At 39.6% G+C, this 19,153-nt stretch overlaps 1 protein-coding gene across 8 annotated transcripts in view; it reads left to right on the top strand.

Annotated features, from left to right (window-relative positions):
- Positions 1–19,153, top strand: part of CPT1B (carnitine palmitoyltransferase 1B) — a 35,545-nt gene that overhangs the window by 14,409 nt on the left and 1,983 nt on the right. For 5 of the 8 annotated variants that reach the window (XM_070253884.1, XM_070253880.1, XM_070253875.1 and 2 more), the window contains 2 exons: positions 8,896–9,004; positions 10,824–11,203. In XM_070253884.1, coding sequence (XP_070109985.1) covers positions 8,896–9,004; positions 10,824–10,984 — 270 coding nt within the window. In that variant the 3' untranslated portion in view covers positions 10,985–11,203. Of the gene's footprint in view, positions 1–8,895; positions 9,005–10,818; positions 11,204–19,153 lie in introns of those variants that run through there. The other 3 variants (XM_070253874.1, XM_023631561.2, XM_070253876.1) reach the window with 2 other exon arrangements.

Raw genomic sequence — 19,153 nt, 5'->3', positions numbered from 1 at the left:
CGCACACCCCACCCCTCGCCCCGGTCCCCTCACCCCGCACACCCCACCCCTCGCCCCGGTCCCCTCACCCCGCACACCCCACCCCTCGCCCCGGTCCCCTCACCCCGCACACCCCAGCCCTCACCCCGGTCCCCTCACCCCGCACACCCCACCCCTCACCCCGGTCCCCTCACCCCACATCCGCCAGTCCTCACCCCCCTCCCCCTCTCCTCACCCCGCACACCCCACACCCCATTCTCACCTCACACACCCTGACCCCTCACCCCACACCTCATCCAGACCCCTCCTGCACATCCTGGACTCTACACTCCCTGGACCCCCTGTCCCACACACCCTGAGCCTCTCACCGGTCACCTCCTACACCTGAGACCCCTGGACTCCACACTCTATGCCCCTCGAATTCCTTCACATCCGCACAGCGGAAGTGTCCCCGAGCCTCACAGCCCTCCAACCCCACACATCACACACTCACACACACCCCTCCCAAAGGATCTCTGATCCGCGGGCCCCTCATCCACTCACCTTTCTCTTTCCAAGAGAGATCCCAGACTGTTAATCTCTTCACACCAGGCAAGCCCCTCAGATCACAAGCGGACCCCAGGCCCTGCATTCTGTACGCCTCCTGATTCCTCAGTCCCCATGACCCCCGGTCCCTCAAGCCCTTCACACCCAGAGTGACCCCCAACCCAGTCCCTCCCACCTCACACCCCCTCTGCCCTCGCAACCCCCTTGGTCTGCCCTCACCCCCATTCCCCTGGGTGTGGGCGCTGGCCCAGGCCTTCTCCCAGTCCTAGTTCTGCCGTCATCCTAGGCAAGCTTATCAGGAGGGAACGATTGTGCTCTAATCCCAGGTCTTCCTCGCCTCAGCTCTACCCTCTCCCTGGATCTGCTTTCCAGACACATCCCTCCTCTGAGACCAGCCTGGCCACAGCCGACACCCCGCCAGCCGTCTCATGCTCTGCCCCCCCGCCTCCCTGCCTCTCAACTACATGTCCCTCTGCACCTCTGCTTTGTCCCCACCCGTCGTCTTACACACCGCTTAAACCTTTCTTACTTGTGCTCTCACCTTGTTGGTCCACCACATGCACATTTCAAACTCCCAGGCCAGTTACACTGCATCACCCTAGGGTCTTGAAGATACACGCTCAGCTACGCTGCACTGCTTCTCTGCTGCATGTCTGAGCCCCTCTAGGGGGGCACGCAGCTTGCCAAGCCTTTATCATTCTCTTCAAACCAAGAATGTCTATTCTTAGGAGAAAAACTTTTCATTGCCATTCGTGGGCAAGCTAGAGACCTAAGGCCTGAATTTGGACCACCTGGAGCCTGACCTACCTTCCCCTTCCCCTTCCTCCTCCCCTCACCTTCCCTTCCCTTCTTAGGGTAAAGTGACCTTTTTTTTCCTCCTGATTCTTCAGCCTTTTCTGTTCAACTACCCCTTTCCACACAGCCTAAAGTCAGGCAAGTCTCTGCCTTTGTAAATTCAAAAAACAAAAAGCCTTCACTCTCTATCACCTTCTCATTGTCTCCTGTTTTTCCTACCCTCCTCATCTAAATCTACGTGTTCTATTTTGTCTAATGATCCATTGTCTTTATTCATTGAAATCTTGTTGCTACTTTTACTGCTCCCCGAAACAGGTCTCACTGAGATGACCAGTGACACCCAAATCAAATGTCCTGAATTCACTGGGCCCTTTTGTAAGATTTGACAGTGGTGTAACATCTCCCAACTTAAAAGACACCCGTGACTCTACATAAGGTTCCAGCTACTGGCCCCCCCTACTGCTTCCCCTTGCACCAAAACACACAGGTTTCTACTTCTCCTCCTCCCTTCTCTTTAAACACATTTCAGTCAGGTTTTGTCCCTGCCACTCCATGAAAACAGCTCCTGTCAAGGTCACCAGTGACCTCTAGATTGTCAAATCCAATGGTCACTTTTTATTCCTTATGGTCTTTGATATGAGACACAATTGATCACTCTTTGCTTGCCTTCTTCACTTGATTTCCAAGACACTGAACTCTCCTGGTTCTCCTTCTACCTCACTGACTGCTGCTTTCAGTTGTCTTTTCCTCTTCATCTTCCCGAACTCTAAACGTTGGAGAGCTCAGACCTCTCTTCCATCTATCCTCACTTCCTAGGTGATTTCAACTACTCCCATGACTTTAAATGTCATCCAAACTTCAATGGCTCCCAAATATGGATGTTCAGCCAGACTTTTCATCATGCTCCAGATTCATATTTCCACTTGGATGTCAGCAAATACTGTTGGCTCCATTTTCACAACATACCTGGAGTTCAGTCTCTTCTCACTCTTTCACCACTAACACTCTGGTCCAAGCCCCATCATCCGCTACCTGGAGTTTTGCAGCGGCCTCTTCTCTCCTCGACCCTCTCCACCCCTGTCTATTCTCAACATTGCAGCCAGAGTGATCCTTTTAAATCATAATTCAAGTCATGTCACCTCTGTCAAATTCCTCTAGTATCTCCTCATCTCACTCAGAATAAAAGCCAAAGCCCTGTGTAAACTGCAGTATCCTTCCCAACTTCTCTGCCTCATCTTCTGACATCCTATCCTCTTTCACTCCATTCCAGCATTGCTAGCCTTCCTACTCTTCCTCAACCACACCCAAGCACACTTACCCTCAAGGCCTTTGTTTCTTCTGATCCCTCTGCACAGAACTCTTCCCCAAGATAACCACAGGGGTCGCATGCTCACTTTTTTTGAGTCTTTCAAGTTTCACCTTCTCAGAGGGTATTTCTGCAGTTCACCAGATATGGAGTGGCTTCTCCCACTCCGTTGCTTTATGGCCTCCCTTACCCTGCTTTATTTTCTCTATAGCACTTATTACCACCTGACATTTTATTTATTTATGTGTTTATTGCCTGTCTTCCTTGACTAGAATGTAAACTCCACAAGGCAGGGCTTATTGTGTGTTTTGTTGCTGATATACTCCCAGCACCTAAAATAGTGCCTGACATTCAATAAATATTTGTAAACTAAGTGAATTAGTTGGTCAGTCCCTCCCCTCTTCCATTGGCTTCAAGTACACACTCCGCATTTCCCTATATTTCTGACTGCCTATCAGTGCTTTTTATGGGCTTGTTTTCTTCTCCTCTTAAGTGCTGTTGTTTTTAAGAGCTTCTTCCTGGTCCCATTTTCTCTTTTCCTTTTATACATTCACTGTGAATAATTTCATCTCTTCCCATAGTTTAAACCACCATCAACTCTTTATTTTCAGCTTAGCCTCTATCTAGGGCTATACTCCTGTATTTCAACAGAATGTTGAATAGCTCTGCCTGGATACCCCATAAGCACCACACACTCAAGCTGTCCCAAATTGAGCTCATTAGCCTCCCTATCTCATCCCTCCACCCCCATTCTTTCTCCTCCTTTGCTCCATCCATCCTGACACTCAGGCTCAAAACCACCCACTGTATTGTTTGAGGCAATTGTGAGAAAATGTAGTGCTGAAGAGCTCCATTTCTAGAATCAGAGAGGACTGGGTTTGAATCTAGCTTTGCTACTGTTTAGCTGTGTGACTTTGGTTAGATTCTTCTGTAATCGTGTTTCCTCATCTGTACAATGCAGAGAGTATTAGCACTTACTTCATAGCATTGTTGTGAGGATGAATTCAGTCAATGCTTGTTGAGAATTAACACAGTTCCTGGCACATATTAAGCATGAAATAAATGTTAGCGTATATATCTTTTGGATTCCTATCTCTTTCTCATCTAATTATCGTAAAATATTTTCTGAGCAACTACTCTGTCTATACCTAGTGTTTCACAGACAGTCATGCCAACTATTTAATTTGGTAAACTTAGGTGCCTACTGTGTGCATAGCTATGTACATCTTCATAATAACCTGCAAAGGAGCTATCATTTCCATTTTACAGAAGAACAAACAGAGACTTAAAGAGATTGGCTAACTTTCCAGGGTCTCACAGCCAGTAAATGGCAGAGCCTGGATTCTATCCCAGGCTTTCAGGGTACCTAGAACCTTTCTCCAGTTGCTTACTACATTTTGTCAGTTCTGTTCATCGTATATTTATCAAGAATTTATTGAATACCAGTAGCGTAGTATGTGAGAGCACAGACTGGAAGCAGACTGCTGGGGTGCATTTCTCAGATCTGTGTGCATTTGCTGTCCAATCTTAAGCAACTTAGGTAACTTCTCTGAGCCTTGTTTTTCTCATCTGTAAATTGGAATCATAATAGGACTTACCTTATAGGGTTTTTATAAAGATTAAAATGCTTAGAACAGTGTCTGGCTGGAAGTAGATATAGAAGCTGTGGGAATGTAAAAAGAGGTGCACACCGACCTTCAGAGCTGGCTGGTGGGAAATGTAAGGAAAGACTTCTGGAAGAAGTGACCCTTGAGCTGAGTCTTAAAAAACAAGAGAGAGCAGGGAAGGGCATTTCAGGCAGTATAATAATGATGTATGTAAAGGCATGGAGGCAAGAGAGAAGATGATGTTTTCAGAGTTCTCAGTGATGTGGCTATACGGGCCATTTTATGTCAGAAGGCTTTGGTTTGACTGAGCAAGGACTTTTGGATGAATGGCTATTGCTTTTCAAAGAATCTTGCTTTACAACAAGTTTCTTTTTACCAGACTGATTTCCTTGATGGCAGGGACTGTGTACTTAGTTATTTTTTAATCCTCAGTTTCTGTAGTACTGCTTGGCATATAGTAGATACCCAAATTTACCAAATTAAATATTTAATATGACTGAAGCTTAGGGTATATGTGAGGACATGGGTAGCTTTTGATAAACATGAGCTTTGATGCCTTTAAAGGCATTATTTAGGCAGAGAAAAGACTATTTGAATGTTTACTTTGGTCTTAAAAATTAATATTTTATTAAAGTTACAATTTAAAAATCCAGTCTTCCTTGAGCATTTGTTTAGTTTATAAATCTTATTCTAAATAAGATTATTTATTAGATTTTTTTTCTAAGTAAGATTATCTTATTCTAAACTCTTAATCTTATTCTAGGTCTAACAAATTTTAATAGTAACTTAATGTTTTTGATCTATTTACAAACTTAAACTCATTTAATTATAAATTACTATATTCCATTTCTTTGGTACCTCAATTGTCTTAATAACAAAACTTCCCACTTTCTTAAATAATTCTTATAAATATCCTAAGTCAGACTTATAAATATGATGAACCTCACCTTCTCTTACATGTCCTAAAACTCTTTATAAACTTACTAAGATTTTGATTTACAATTACAACCCATAATCAATTTAACATCTTAAACCAGAATGACAAAGCTGACCTGTTACTCTAATAGACCAAATTCTCTTAAACGTACAAAAGCACAAAATACCAAATATTCCCAGTAATTCCAGTTTTTTATGCTCTTAAACATTTCCTATCTTAATTCTCTACCTTCCCAGCATGATAAGTTACTCACCCATTAAGGAAGTACTCATATTATCCCACACAATTTTTGGAGTTCCCTTCTCTTGTACTTTTTAAAGTTGTCTTCTCAGCTTGCTGAGATTTCATAATGATCAGAGGACATTGGCTGGGATCCAATGCCTCTCTGGGAGTCTGGACTTGACTTCCAGAACATGACTCTCCTGATTTTCCTTCTACCTCTCTGGCCCCTCTTTCTCAGTCTCTTTGGCTGTTTCCTTGGAATCTCCCTGATCTTGATGTTTGGCCTCTTCTCCATTTGCATTCTGTCCTTTGATCTCACCCATTCTCATGTCTTTAAGTATCACCTGTATGCTGATGACTCCCAAATTTCTATCTCTAGCCTACCTTCTCCCCTGAATTCATTTATCCAGCTGCCTACTCAACATCCCCACTTGGCTGCCAAATAGGTATCTTAAATTTAATATGTTCAAAACTGAATTCTTTCTTCCCCACCTAAACGAGCTTCTTCTAGTCTTCCCCCTTCTCGGTTAATGGTACCTCCATTTCTGGTCACCCAGTCAAAAACCTTATCATCGTCCCTGACTCCACCTTGACTCATTGGCAAATCTTGTCAGCCCTGTCCTCAAAATATACCCTGATTCATCCTCCTTCGTACACTTTCATCACTCCTATGCTGATCCAAGCTGTTATTATCTCTCACCTGCATTATTCCAGTGGCCTCCTAAGTAGTCTCCCTGCCTTCACCCATGTCCGCACAAGCTATTCTCAACCTAGTGGTTTATTAACATGTAAATCAGATCATCACCCTCCAGGCTCCCATCTCATTCAAAGAAAAAGCCAAAGTCATTTCAGTGGCCTACAAGGTCCACGATAATTCCACCCCCTTTGTTTTGACCTCATCTTCTACTACTTTCCTCTTCACTCTCTCTATATCAACTTCACTGCCCTTGTTGCTCTTCCTCCGGCTCATCCAGCAGGCTCCTTACACAGGGCCTTCGTTCTTACTGTTTTCTCTGCCTGGCTGCACTTTCCCCATATATCTATATGGCTCGTTCCTTTACTTCTTCAGATTTTTAGTCAAAATCACTTCAGCGAGGCCTTCCCTGCACACTTATTTAAATTGCAGCCCCGCCCTACACACACTCCCACCCTACATCTCTGGTTGAGTTTTTTTCCTTAGTACTTATCCCTTCCTTATGTTTATTTCACTTATTAATATTGTTTATTGTCTTCTCTCCCCACTAGAATATAAATTCCATGAGACCAAGGATTTTAATCTGTTTTGTTCACTGCTGTGTCTTCAGTATCTAAAATAGTGCTCAATAAATATGTGTTGAATGTATGGGTAAAAAAATAAAACTGGAACTTTATAACTTAATGGATTGAGCAAGTAGCCCACACAACTTAGGTATGAATTGTGTCATTACCTACCTCTTTACCTTCACACAGATTTTTGTAACTACCACATGATAGCATAATTTTATTCCATTTTGCATTTCTTTAGCTCCTTTGTAAGAAAACTGTAGAGATTTTTTAACTTTACAGAGTTTTTTGTTATTTTCATGGATCTTTTTTCATCACATCTCTTGGAAATATAGAACTCTTGTAGATTTTAAATAATATCTCATTAAATTCTGAATCTCTCAAGGCTTTCTTCAGTTGTTTGGCCACAACTCAGAATTGGAGGAAAATGGGAGCAGTCAGGAGCTATATTACAAAGAATCTTATATCTATAGTAAAGAGATTTATTTTATCCTGAAAGAAATAGGGAGCTATTGAAGGATTTCAAACAGAGTGACATGGTCAGATTTGCATGTTAGGAAAGGTTATTCTGGAGGTGAACTGTAAAATGGATTGGACAAAATGAAGCTACAAGCAGGAAGACGAGTTAGGAGTCCATGACGGTTGTCCAAGTAAAAGGTGGAGAGAGCCTGTACCATTAGTTCCAAACTTTATATTTCAGGTCCAACTTTTCTCCTGAACTCCAGGCCCATATATTCAACTGCCTATTTGAGTCTCCACTTGAAGGCCTAATAGGCATCTCATATTAACCTGTTAAAAATAGAGCACTTGTTTTCCCTTCTAATCTGCTTCTCTCCTAGTATTCCCCATTTCAGTTAATAACACCACCATCCATCAAGTTGTTCTCACCAAAATTAGGAGTCATTTTGATTTCTCTTCCTATTACTTGGCCCTGCAAACTTAGACACATCAAATCCTCTACCAAATTCTGTTGGCTCATCTTCCAAAATATAGCTCAAAGCCTTCCACTTCTCACTATTTATATCATTACCACCTAGTCCAAGCCACTGTCATCTCTAGACTACTCTAGTGCTCTCCTGACTCACTGGTCTTCCCATTCTTGCCTTTTCTCAGTCTTCTGCAACAGCCTACTTTCCAAGCAGCTGAAGTCATTATTTTAAAATATAACCACATAATCCCCTGCTGTCAACCTCCAGTGGCTTTCCTTCACACTCAAAATAAAACCAAACTTCTTGCCTGCTTAGCTGATCTCATCTCATACCACTCTTCTCCTCAACCTCATTCTACACTTTCTTTCCATTCCTTAAAACACACCAGGGCCACTCCCACCTTTTCTTGAGCTATTCCCTCTGTGTAGAATTCTTCCCCCAGGTCTTCACATGCCAACTCCTTTTTGTCATTCAAGTGGCAGTTGAAATGTCACTTCATTAGAAATGACTTCTCTGAGCCAGCCCTGATGGCCTAGAGGTTAAAGTTTGGTGCATTCCACTTGAGCAGCCCATGTTCAGTTCCTGGGTGCCGAACCACACCACTCGTCTGTCAGTAGCCGTGCTGTGGCAGCAGCTCACATAGAAGAACTAGAAGGACTTACAGCTAAAATATGCAACTATGTACTGGGACTTCTCTAAAAAAAAAGAGAGGACTTCTCTGACTTTATAAACTAAAGCACCCTCCCCATGAAAGATCCTTTTTATTACACCATGCTGTTTTATTCTATTTATTTTCTTTGTAGCAGTGACCACAAACTGCAATTATCTTTACAAATCTGTTAACTTGTTTATTATCCCCCTGGACTGGAAGCTCCATGAGAGGATGGGTTTTTTCTTTCTGGATCCACAAATAAACTGCAGTATCACAGAGCTGTAGTAGGTGTCTGGCACATAGTAGGTGCTCAGTAAATCTATAAGTACTGGCCCTCAATGAAAGCAGCACTCTTGGAGAGACAGCAAAGAGACTGATAGGAGAGACTTTAAAGAGCTGGGCCAAGCTATGAACTCCACAAGGGCAAGTTTCAGTTCACTGGTGGCTCACAAGAACTGGACCTTCCTGACCCATAGATGATTAAATGTTTATTCCATGAACAAATAAAATCGGTGAGTTTTAGTGACAGGTTAGGAAGAAAAGAGAAGGAGGAATTAAAGATGACCTCAAGTTTCTGGCTTTGGCTGCCCAGCTATGAATAGTGGAGCCAGAATTGAAATGTTGCTCTGTTTCACTTCCTCTTTCTGTGCACTGTCTAGATGGCTGATTCTGACCCTGGGGAAAGAAACTATGACAACATGCTAAAAATGCTGTCAGACCTGAATAAAGACTTGGAAAAGCTATTGGAAGAGATGGAGAAAATATCAGGTAGGATGTTTTCCCAGGGAGAGGACCTTCCCCCTTCTTTCCAATAGCTCAGATCTTCCCTACAGTTCTGAGCTCAAAACAAGTGCCTTCTTAACAAGGCCTTCCCTGACCACCTCTCAACTTCTATACCATGGAACTACTGTGTCACAAAATTTGACACTTACCACTGAATATTGCCTTGAATTGTTTTCTGATTATTTTATGTTTGTTTGCATCTTATTTCTGCAACTGCTCTGTTAACTTCTTGAAGGCAGAAATAGTGATTTCTTCTTTTGTAACTGGACACAGTGCTGGACCCAAGCCCAAGTACTCAGCAAATGATAAATGATGCTAATATAATACCTGTGAACAGAATTGGAACATTTTCTGTGAGTTGTTTAAATAAAAAGATTTCAGAGTAATAGTGCCAAGACTAGTAAGGTGCTGAAATGTGAGGTACAGCTCAGTGGAATAAAGCAGCAATACAACTGAAAAAATTTCTCCATTTTTGGAAAAGAATGTTAATCTTTTATTTTATTCCACATGTTTCCACTAAGTGTCAACCAGCAGTGGTAGTAATACCATTATAATTTCTTCAATTTGTTCTTTACTAATTCAGAATATGTATAATTCTTATAATTTGTGAGCCTAAGTTTTGCCAGAGAAAATTATAATGTAAAACAAATTTTAGAAAGCATGCATACTCTACTCAAATGAAAACAAACTATTTTTAAGGACATTCTTAGTTTGCAGATAATCTCCATTCATTACAACAGACTTTAGAAAATTTCTACTTTAGAAATGTTTGCAATTTTTTTTGCCTATGTACTTGAAAGGTTTTTACATATTTTTTAAGTACCTTTTTAAAAAAGTTCTATAATTCATTTTCCACAGTAAGTTATATAATTCCTTCAATCTAATTAAATATTCTCTTATTTAACAGTGTTTACTGAGCACCTACTCTGTGCTATTCTAGGAATACAAAGTTGAATAGAGATGCTTCTTCATTAGTAGAAGGGGGTGGGGGCTAGAAACAGACATCGAGGCTAATTATAATTTAAATATATAAATTAAAATGAAAACATTTTAATTTTATATTACAATTGTGTTGTGGCAAGTGCTGATAATGGTGTACACTGAGTGCTGGGGAGGGAGCAGAGGAGAGTCTGACTGCTTGGGGAGGCAAGTGAGGCTTCAAACAGAGCATTAGGGAAGGGGTAGAGATTGGACAGATGAGGTGGGGGTGCCAGGAGTAGAGAGGATGGGCAATCCAGCAGAAGAGATAACCAAGGCCGTGTGCCCGTGAGAGAAGGCCTGACATACTCAAGGAGCGAGATTAGCGCATGGGATTCACAAGGTGGCAGGCCAAAGAAAGAAGAGGCCGAAAGATGAGAAGAAGGGTCTTCAGTGCCAAGCTACAGAGTTTTACCTTTCTTATCTAGGTAATAAGGAGCCATTTGGGATTTCAAGGAAGACAGTTGTGTTTTAGAAAGATACCTCTGGTAAAAGTGTGAGGGATGGTTTGGAGTGGGAAGATTGGAGGCAGGAAGATGAATTACAAAGCTTTTGCAGAACTAAAGACTAAAAAGGAGCTAGTCAGTCTTGGCACTGAGAACAAGAAGGAAATAGCAGATTTTTGTGATAGAATCTCTTATTGATTTGTAACAACTCTTTATATATTAAAACTATAAAGTCTTTGTTCAAAATTGTAGTAAATATTTTTCCCAGTTTGTTGTTTTCCTTTTAATTTTATATATGAAGCTTTTATTTGAATGCTTTGTTCATTTACTTTTGTTCCTTTTGTTTTGTTTTGTTTTTGTGTTTTTTTGAGGAAGATTAGCCCTGAGCCAACATCTGCTGCCAATCCTCCTCTTTTTGCTGAGGAAGGCTGGCCCTGAGCTAACATCTGTGCCCATCTTCCTCTACTTTATATGTGGGACACCTACCACAGCATGGCTTGCCAAGCGGTGCCATGTCCGCACCCAGGATCCAAACCGGTGAACCCCGGGCCACCAAAGCAGGACGTGCGAACTTAACCACTGCGCCACCAGGCTGGCCCCACTTTTGTTCCTTTTTAAATCAGGAAAACATTTGGGGCTGTGGATTTATCTCTGGATATATCCTTTACCGCAACCCATAAGTACTGATAAATAGTGTTCTTTAAGTCACCTTTATTAAGGTATCATTTATAAATAATAAAAGAAACACATTTTAAGTGTACAGTTCACTGAGTTTTGCCAAATATATACAGCAGTATAACTAACACTACTGTCAAAATACAGGACATTTCTGTCACTCCAAAAGGTTTCCTTCTGCCCCTCCCCAGTCAGTTCCTACTCCTCCTTTTCCAGCAGCAGGCAACAATTGATATTCTTGCCTAGAGGAGTTTCATAGAAATGGAATCACACAGTGTATACTCCTGTGTCTGGCTTCTTTTGCTCACCAGGTCCAGTCAGCATAATATTGTCAATGTAATGGACCAGCTTGATGTCCTGAAGAAGGGAAAAGCAATTAAGGTCCCTGCTGACTAAATTATGAAGTAGAGCTGGAGAATTGATGTACCTGAATTAGGATAGTGAAGATGTATTGTTAGCATTGTCAGCTGAAAACAAACTACTTCTGGTGGTCTGTACTAATTAACAGGTATAGAGAAAAAAGCATTTGCCAGATCAATAGCTGCACACAAGGTACCAGGGGGTGTGTTAATTTGTTGAAGCAACAAAACCGTATCTGGAACAGCAGCTACAATTGGAGTCACCACCTGACTGAGTTTATGATAATCCGCCATCATTCTCCAAGATCTGTCTTCTGCACAGGCCAAATAGGCAAGTTGAATGGGAATTTGGTGGGAATTACCCCCTGCATCTTTCAAGTCCTTAATGGTGGAACTCATCTCTGTAATCCTTCCAGGAATGCAGAGTTGCTTTTGACTTAGTACTTTCACAGGTAGAGGCAGTTCTCATGATTTCCACTCAGCCTTTCCTATCATAATAGCCCTCACTCCACGGATTGGGGAACAAATAGGAGGATTCTCCCAGCTGCTACGTCATTCTATTTCGATTATGCATTGCTGGAACTGGGAAAGTTACCACAAAGTGAGTTCAGAGACCCACTGGGCCCACTGTGAGGCAGACCTGAGCTAGAACTCCATTGATGACCTGACCTCCATAAGCCCCTATTCTGACTGTTAGTGATGTTTTGGGTCTCCAGAAATTAGTGACAGTTCAGAGCCAGTGTCCAGTAATCCCCAAAAGGTCTGAATATGTCTCTTTTCCCAATGTACAGTCCTTTAGCAGTACTGTTTTAGGGTCCCTGTTCCTGAAGCTGATGGTCATGTAAGGAGGAAAAATAACTAAACAAGCAATTACAATAGATTTTGATGAGTATTTCGACTGAATAATCTACATGGTGCTATGGGATAGCCAAAAGGAGAACCTAATTTAATATAAGGAGCCAAGGAAGGCCTCCTAGAGTAAATGACTTCTCAGCTAAGACTCAAATATGAACATGAGTTCACTGAATGAAAGAGGGAGGTGGAAAAGTGAGGGGATAAGAGTTTGGAATACAGAAAGAGGAGCAGGTTTGGAAAGAGATGGGGGAAAGTGTGTTCAGTTATAGACATGCTGAGTTGGAAGTACCAGTTTTACATAGAGTTGGAAATATTCTATACACTGTCAAAAATATAATCACAAAGCTCAATGTAAATTGGTACAGACATTATGGAAAATAGCATGGAGTTTCCTCAAAAAATTTAAGATACAACTACCGTATGGTGTGCAATCCCACTTCTGGGTATATATCCAGGAAATGAAGGAAATGAAATCAGTATCTCAGCGATATCTGAATGCCTATGTTCATTGGAGCTTTATTCATAATAGCCAAGATATGGAAACAACCTAAGTGTCCATCAGCAGATGAATGGATCCATGACTGAAAGTCCACAGAAACAAGAACCAACACATTTAGATCTCCAAGGACTGTAGATGATGTCAGATGCAGAATGTAAATAGCTATATATAAAATGATTAAAGAAGTAATGGATGCAATTGCAAAGATGAGCATAAATGAAACAGGAATAGACAGATTTGAAAAAACAAGTGGGGATTCTAAAAAGGAAAAATATAATTGTGAGATAAAAATGAAATCAATAACAGTTAAAGAGATAATCAATTGGAGAACAATAAATCAAAAAGTGATAAATTAAAAATATGAAAAGAGGGGGCCAGCCCCATGGCCAAGTGGTTAAGTTCATGTGCTCTGCTTCGGCGGCCCAGGGTTTTGCCAGTGCGAATCCTGGGCATGCACATGGCACCGCTCATCAAGCCATGCTGAGGCGGCATCCCACATGCCACAACTGGAAGGACTCACAACTGAAAATACACAACTATGTATCAGGGGGCTTCGGGGAGAAAAAGGAAAAATAAAATCTTAAAAAAAAATGAAAAGATTCAGAGATTTGTAATACACACAAAGAAGGTCTAACATATATCTAATTGGGATCTCAGAAAAAAAGATCTTAGAGACAATGGAACAATGACAATATTTAATAACATAATATCTGTGAATTTTCCAGAACTGATGAAAAATTGAATCACAGATCCAAGAAACAAAACGCATCTTAAGAAAAATAAAATGACATCCAAATCTGGACACATAATAGTGAAACTTCAGAACACCAAAGGCAAAGAGAAAAACTGCAGGAAGCCGGAAAGAAAGAGATCATACAAAGGAATGACAATTGGAATGAATTTTTAGCAACAATTCTGAGAACCAGGAGCTAGTAGAATAATGTCTAAATGTCATGAAATCACTATTGACCCAGAATTATGCATCCAGAAAAATTATCTTTCAATATTGAGGGCACAGTAAAGACATTTTGCAAATGAACAAAAACTAACAATATTTGTCACAAAGAGACCTGTTCTAAAGGAACTGCTAAAAGTTACACTTCAAATAAAAGGAATATGATCCCAGAAGGAAGGTCTGAAATGCACAAGGTAATGGAAAACAATTAAAATGTTAGACATGTAGGTAAATCCACATAAATAGTTCATTAGGTACATTTTCTACCTTCCACATTACTTCTTATGACAATGTTGCTAAATTTTCTGCCACTACGTAACAAGAATTCCCTCTCCAGCTTCCAATAAGATTTTCCTCACCTCTCTTTGAGTCCTTATTGGAAGCTTCCTCAAAGTCCAAAATCCTATGAACAGTGTGTTCAAGACACTTTAAACTTTCACTAATGCTCTCTTCAAAATCCTTACAGTTTTTCCAGCTTCCACCCACTATCCCATTTCAAAGTCACTTCTACATTTTAGGTTTTTCTTACATCAGCACCATACTCCCAATACCAAAATCTGTGTTAGTTATCTATGGCTGCATAGCAAGTTAACCCAAACTTAACAGCTTAAAACAAAAAAATAATTATTATCACACAGTTTCTGAGGGTTAAGAATCTGGGAGTGGGTTAGCTGAGTGGTTCTGGATATGCTTTTCATGAATTTACAGTCAATCTATTGGCCGTGGCTTCAATCTCTGGATATTTGACTGAAGGCTGGAGCTCATGTAGCTGTTGGCAGGAGGCTTTCTATGTGGCCTCCCCATAGGACTGGTAATGACATAACTTCCCCTAGAGGAAGTGACCCAAGAAATATATATATATATAAAATCTCTACATATAAAATAAAGAGCGAGCCCAAAATATAAGGTACAGTCTTTTATAGCCTAATCTTTATAGAGAAGATACAGTCTTTATAACCTAATCTTATAAGTTACATGCCATCGCTCCACTTTTGCCATATTCGACTGGCCACGCAGATCAACTCTACTACAATGTGAGAGAAAACTACACAAGGCTGTGACTACCAGAAGGCAGGGACTACTGGGGCCAACTTGGAAGCAGGCTACTACATTTATGTAGAACATCTAAAAAACATATTATTGGAAATAAAGCTTAACATGGTGGCTGGATATAAGATCAAGATATAAAAATTAATTGCATTTTTACATACTAACAATAAAGAATTAGAAAACATTTTTTTAAAGGCACCACTTACAACAGTAACATGCACACATCTATGAATTAGCTTGGAAGAAGTTTAACAAGAAATATGCAAGACCTATATGCAGAAAATTACAATACTTGACTAATATATTAAAGATCAAAAATAAATGGAGCTATAGTCAGATTCATGAATAGAAAGACTTAATGTAATAAATGTGTTCATTCTCCCCAAATTCCATCCAAGGCTTCAAAGTAGTTCTAATGAAAATCCTAATGGAACTTGACAGGTTGATTCTAAAACATTTGTGAGAGACTTAAAAGCCCAAAGTAGCTAAGATACTTCTGAGGAAGACAAGGACAGGGGATTTACCTTACCATTATCAAGATTTATTTATAAAACTATTTAATTAAGACAGTGTTATATTGGCTTAGGGACAGACAAGTTGAGCAACAGACATCCCCTGACTTCTGGTGGTTTGATGCTATTGTTTGACTTATGATTTTTTGACTTTGCAACGGTGCAAAGACAATATACATTCAGTAGAAGCTGTACATCAAATTTTGAATTTTTATCTTTTCCTGGGTTATCAATGTGCAGTACAATCCTGTCTTGTGATGCTGGGCAGTGGCAGTGAGCTGCAGCTCCCAGTCAGCCACGCGATCACAAGGGTAAACAACTGACACACTTACAACCATTTTGTACCCTTACAACCATTCTGTTTTTCACTTTCATTACAGTATTCAATAAAGATATTCAACACTATTACAAAATAAGCTTTCTGTTAGATCCACCTGTAGACTAATGTAAGTGTTCTGAACACATTTAGGGTAGGCTAGGCTAAGCTATGATGTTCAGTAGGTTAGGTGTATTAAATGTATTTTCAACTTATGATATTTTCAACTTAGGATGGGTTTATTGGGCATAACTGCATCATAAGTCCAGAAATATCTGTAAAACAGAGAGCCCAGAAACAGATACATATACACACAAGGATTTTTATACATAACAGAGGTGACATGTAGATCAGTGAAGGAAAGAAGGGACTTTAACAAGTAAGCTGGAAAAACTGGTTATCCGTAAGAATAAAAATTTAAAATGTGGGGGATCCCTACCCCCACATACACAAAAGCTGCGAAATGATGAGAACTTAAAGATCAAAAATAAGTTTAAAACTTTGGAAAGGAAATAGGGAGGAATATCTTTGTGACTTTGGGGATAGGGTAGAATTTCCTAAGAGGCAAAAAATGCTAAACACAATAAAAGACTGAGAAATTAAACTTCATTAATGTTAAAACCTTGTATTCATCAAAAGATAATTTAGGGAGCCGGCCCGGTGGCCAAGTGGTTAAGTTCGCACACTCTGCTTCCGCAGCCCGGGGTTTCACTGGTTCGGATCCTAGGCGCAGACATGGCACCGCTCATCAAACCATGCTGAGGGAGCATCCCACATGCCACAACTAGAAGGACCCACAACTAAAAATACACAACTATGTACTTGGGGGCTTTGGGGAGAAAAAGGAAAATTTTTAAAAATCTTTAAAAAAAAAAAAAAGAATGCCACCCCCTCTCAAAGAAGTCTTTCCTGAGCACCCTTCTTGAAATTGGAAATCTTTTTTTCTTGGCACTCTCAACCCTCCTTCAGTGCTTTATTTTTCTCCTTCGTATGTATTACCTTCTAACATACTATGTAAGTTCACTTCTTGTTATTTATTACATAAGGGTCATGAGTGAAAGAATTTTTGACATTTTTTTCTCACGACTTTACCCCAGAACCTAGCCAAGTGCTGGCCGGTACTAGGTGCTCAATAGATATTTTTTAAAAGAATGAATGTCTTAGTTCCCTGATTTTTTAATGGATTTTGAGAAAGCTTGTCTTAAGTTTCCTGGCATCTCCCTTGTTTAGTACCATGCTAACAGTGAAATATAGATTGGAATATGTTTGTTTCCCTTGGTACCCACTTGCCTGGCACAGTGATGAGAGTATAGTATGTTTTCAATTTGTGATCGATGATGGAGTCGACTTTGTTTTCTTCCATTCCCCTGTCTGCCACAATGGATCCTCATTTGTTGTTTCCTAATTTGCTTTTATTTTTTAGTCTTCCTTTATGGTTCTCTGGCAGAGAGGTTGACATCATACTTCTCAGTTCATAGCATGTTGCCATCATTGGTCCATATAACAATCCTCACTTATTTTTAAAATGTATTCATGCTCTTTTATTTCCATTCCCCCTTTTGTTTGGTGTATCCCTTTTTTGTGTGTTTTTGTAAAATGTACTTTTGTTTTTTATGCATGTGTTTTTAAGTTATGTAAACTATCTTGTGCTATATCTCCAACTTGTATACTTTCTAAACTCAAGACTATATTATGAAGACCTATTTGAGTAGCCACGTATACATCTTATCTATTACTTTTAACTGCACTATAGTATCCCATGGTAAGCCACTACTTTTTGCTTCTCCATTCTCCCCCGTGATGGACACCTAGATTGCCTACAACTCTTCATCACCAAAAACAATGCTGCAATGAACATCTTTGTACATCTATGCTTATGGACTTATGTGATAATTTTAGGGAATACTTCCAGATTACTTCACAGAATGGCTGAATTAGACTATACTCCCACCAGCAGTGCCTGGCGCACATCTTAAATTTAATACATATTTTATTGAGATGTGAAATTCACATAAAATTAATCATTTTAAAGTATACATTCAGTGGCATTTAATACATTCACAATGTTGTGCAGCCACCAATTCTATCTAGTTCCAAAACATTTTCATCACCCAAAAAAGACACTCCATACCCATTACGTAGCCACTCCCATATCTCTCTATCCCCAGCACCTGAGAACCACCAGTCTGTTTTCAGTCTCTATGGATTTACCTATTCTGGATATTTCATATAAATGGAGTCATACAATATTTGACATTCTGGTTCTGACTTTTTTCCTTTAGCAGAGTATTTTTGAGGTTCATCCATATTGTAGCGTATATTAGTACTTTATTCCTTTATATGGCTGAATAATAATCTATTGTATGGATATGTCATGTTTTATTTCTTCATTTATCCATTGATGGACATTTGGGTTGTGTTCACTTTTTGGCTATTGTGAATAGTGCTGCTATGAACATTTGTGTAAGAGTATTTGTTTGAGTACCTGTTCTTAATTGTTTGGGATATTACCTGGGAGTGGAATTGCTAGGTCATATGGTAATTCTATGTTTAACTTTCTGAAGAATGTCAAACTGTTTTACACAATGGCGCACCATTTTACAATTCCACCAGCATGTACAAGGGTTTCAATTTCTCTACATCCTTGCCAACATTTGTTATTTTCCATGATTTTTTAATTACTGGATTTCTTATCTTATTCTTATTGATTTGAAGTAGTTTTCTGTATATTCTTGATATTAACCCATTATCAGTTAGATATTGTAAATTTATTTTGTTGTACCATTTGTATGAAAACTTTGTCCATGTTGTCCTTAGTTGAAAAAATTTTTTGGATAAAAATAAATTCACCAATATTTTTGCCTTATGGTTTGTAATTTTTAAGAAGTCCCTGGGTCATAGGTATCCTGCTAAATTTTGATCTATAATTGTAATTTTACCTTTTGTATTTATATCTTTAATCCATCTGGAGTACACTGTCCTTTTTTCATTGGTTTTTGGTGTTACTTTCATTATGTGCTAAATTTCCATATATACTTAGGTCTATCTCTGAGTTTACTGTTTTCTTCCACTGGTCTATTTGTCTGTACCACATTATTTTTTAAAATAGGGCTTAAAGGGTGTCTTGATATCTAATTGGGCATATTCCCCCCTTTTAGCTTTTATTTTTTAAGATTGACTTAGCTATTGTACCTTTATTCTTTCATATATATGTTTATAATTTACAAATGCTGATAATTTTCTCTCTTAACTTCTAATCCTTACACCTCTTATTTTTTAAAAAAATTTTTGTTCCATTTACCAGCATCTCCAATACCAGTAACATTATTAGAAGAATCCTTGTTTGATCCCAATCTTAAAGGGAATGTATCCACAGTTTCTTCATTAAGTATAATGTTCACTGTATAAGTTTTTGGTATGTCACCTCAATTATTTATTTTAGAGTAAGAGTTTCTGCTTTCTCGAGCACCTAACACGTGCTAGGCAGTT

Source organism: Equus caballus, chromosome 28 (assembly GCF_041296265.1).
Source record: "Equus caballus isolate H_3958 breed thoroughbred chromosome 28, TB-T2T, whole genome shotgun sequence".
NCBI lineage: Eukaryota > Metazoa > Chordata > Mammalia > Perissodactyla > Equidae > Equus > Equus caballus.
This window is presented reverse-complemented; position numbering and strand designations above follow the sequence as displayed.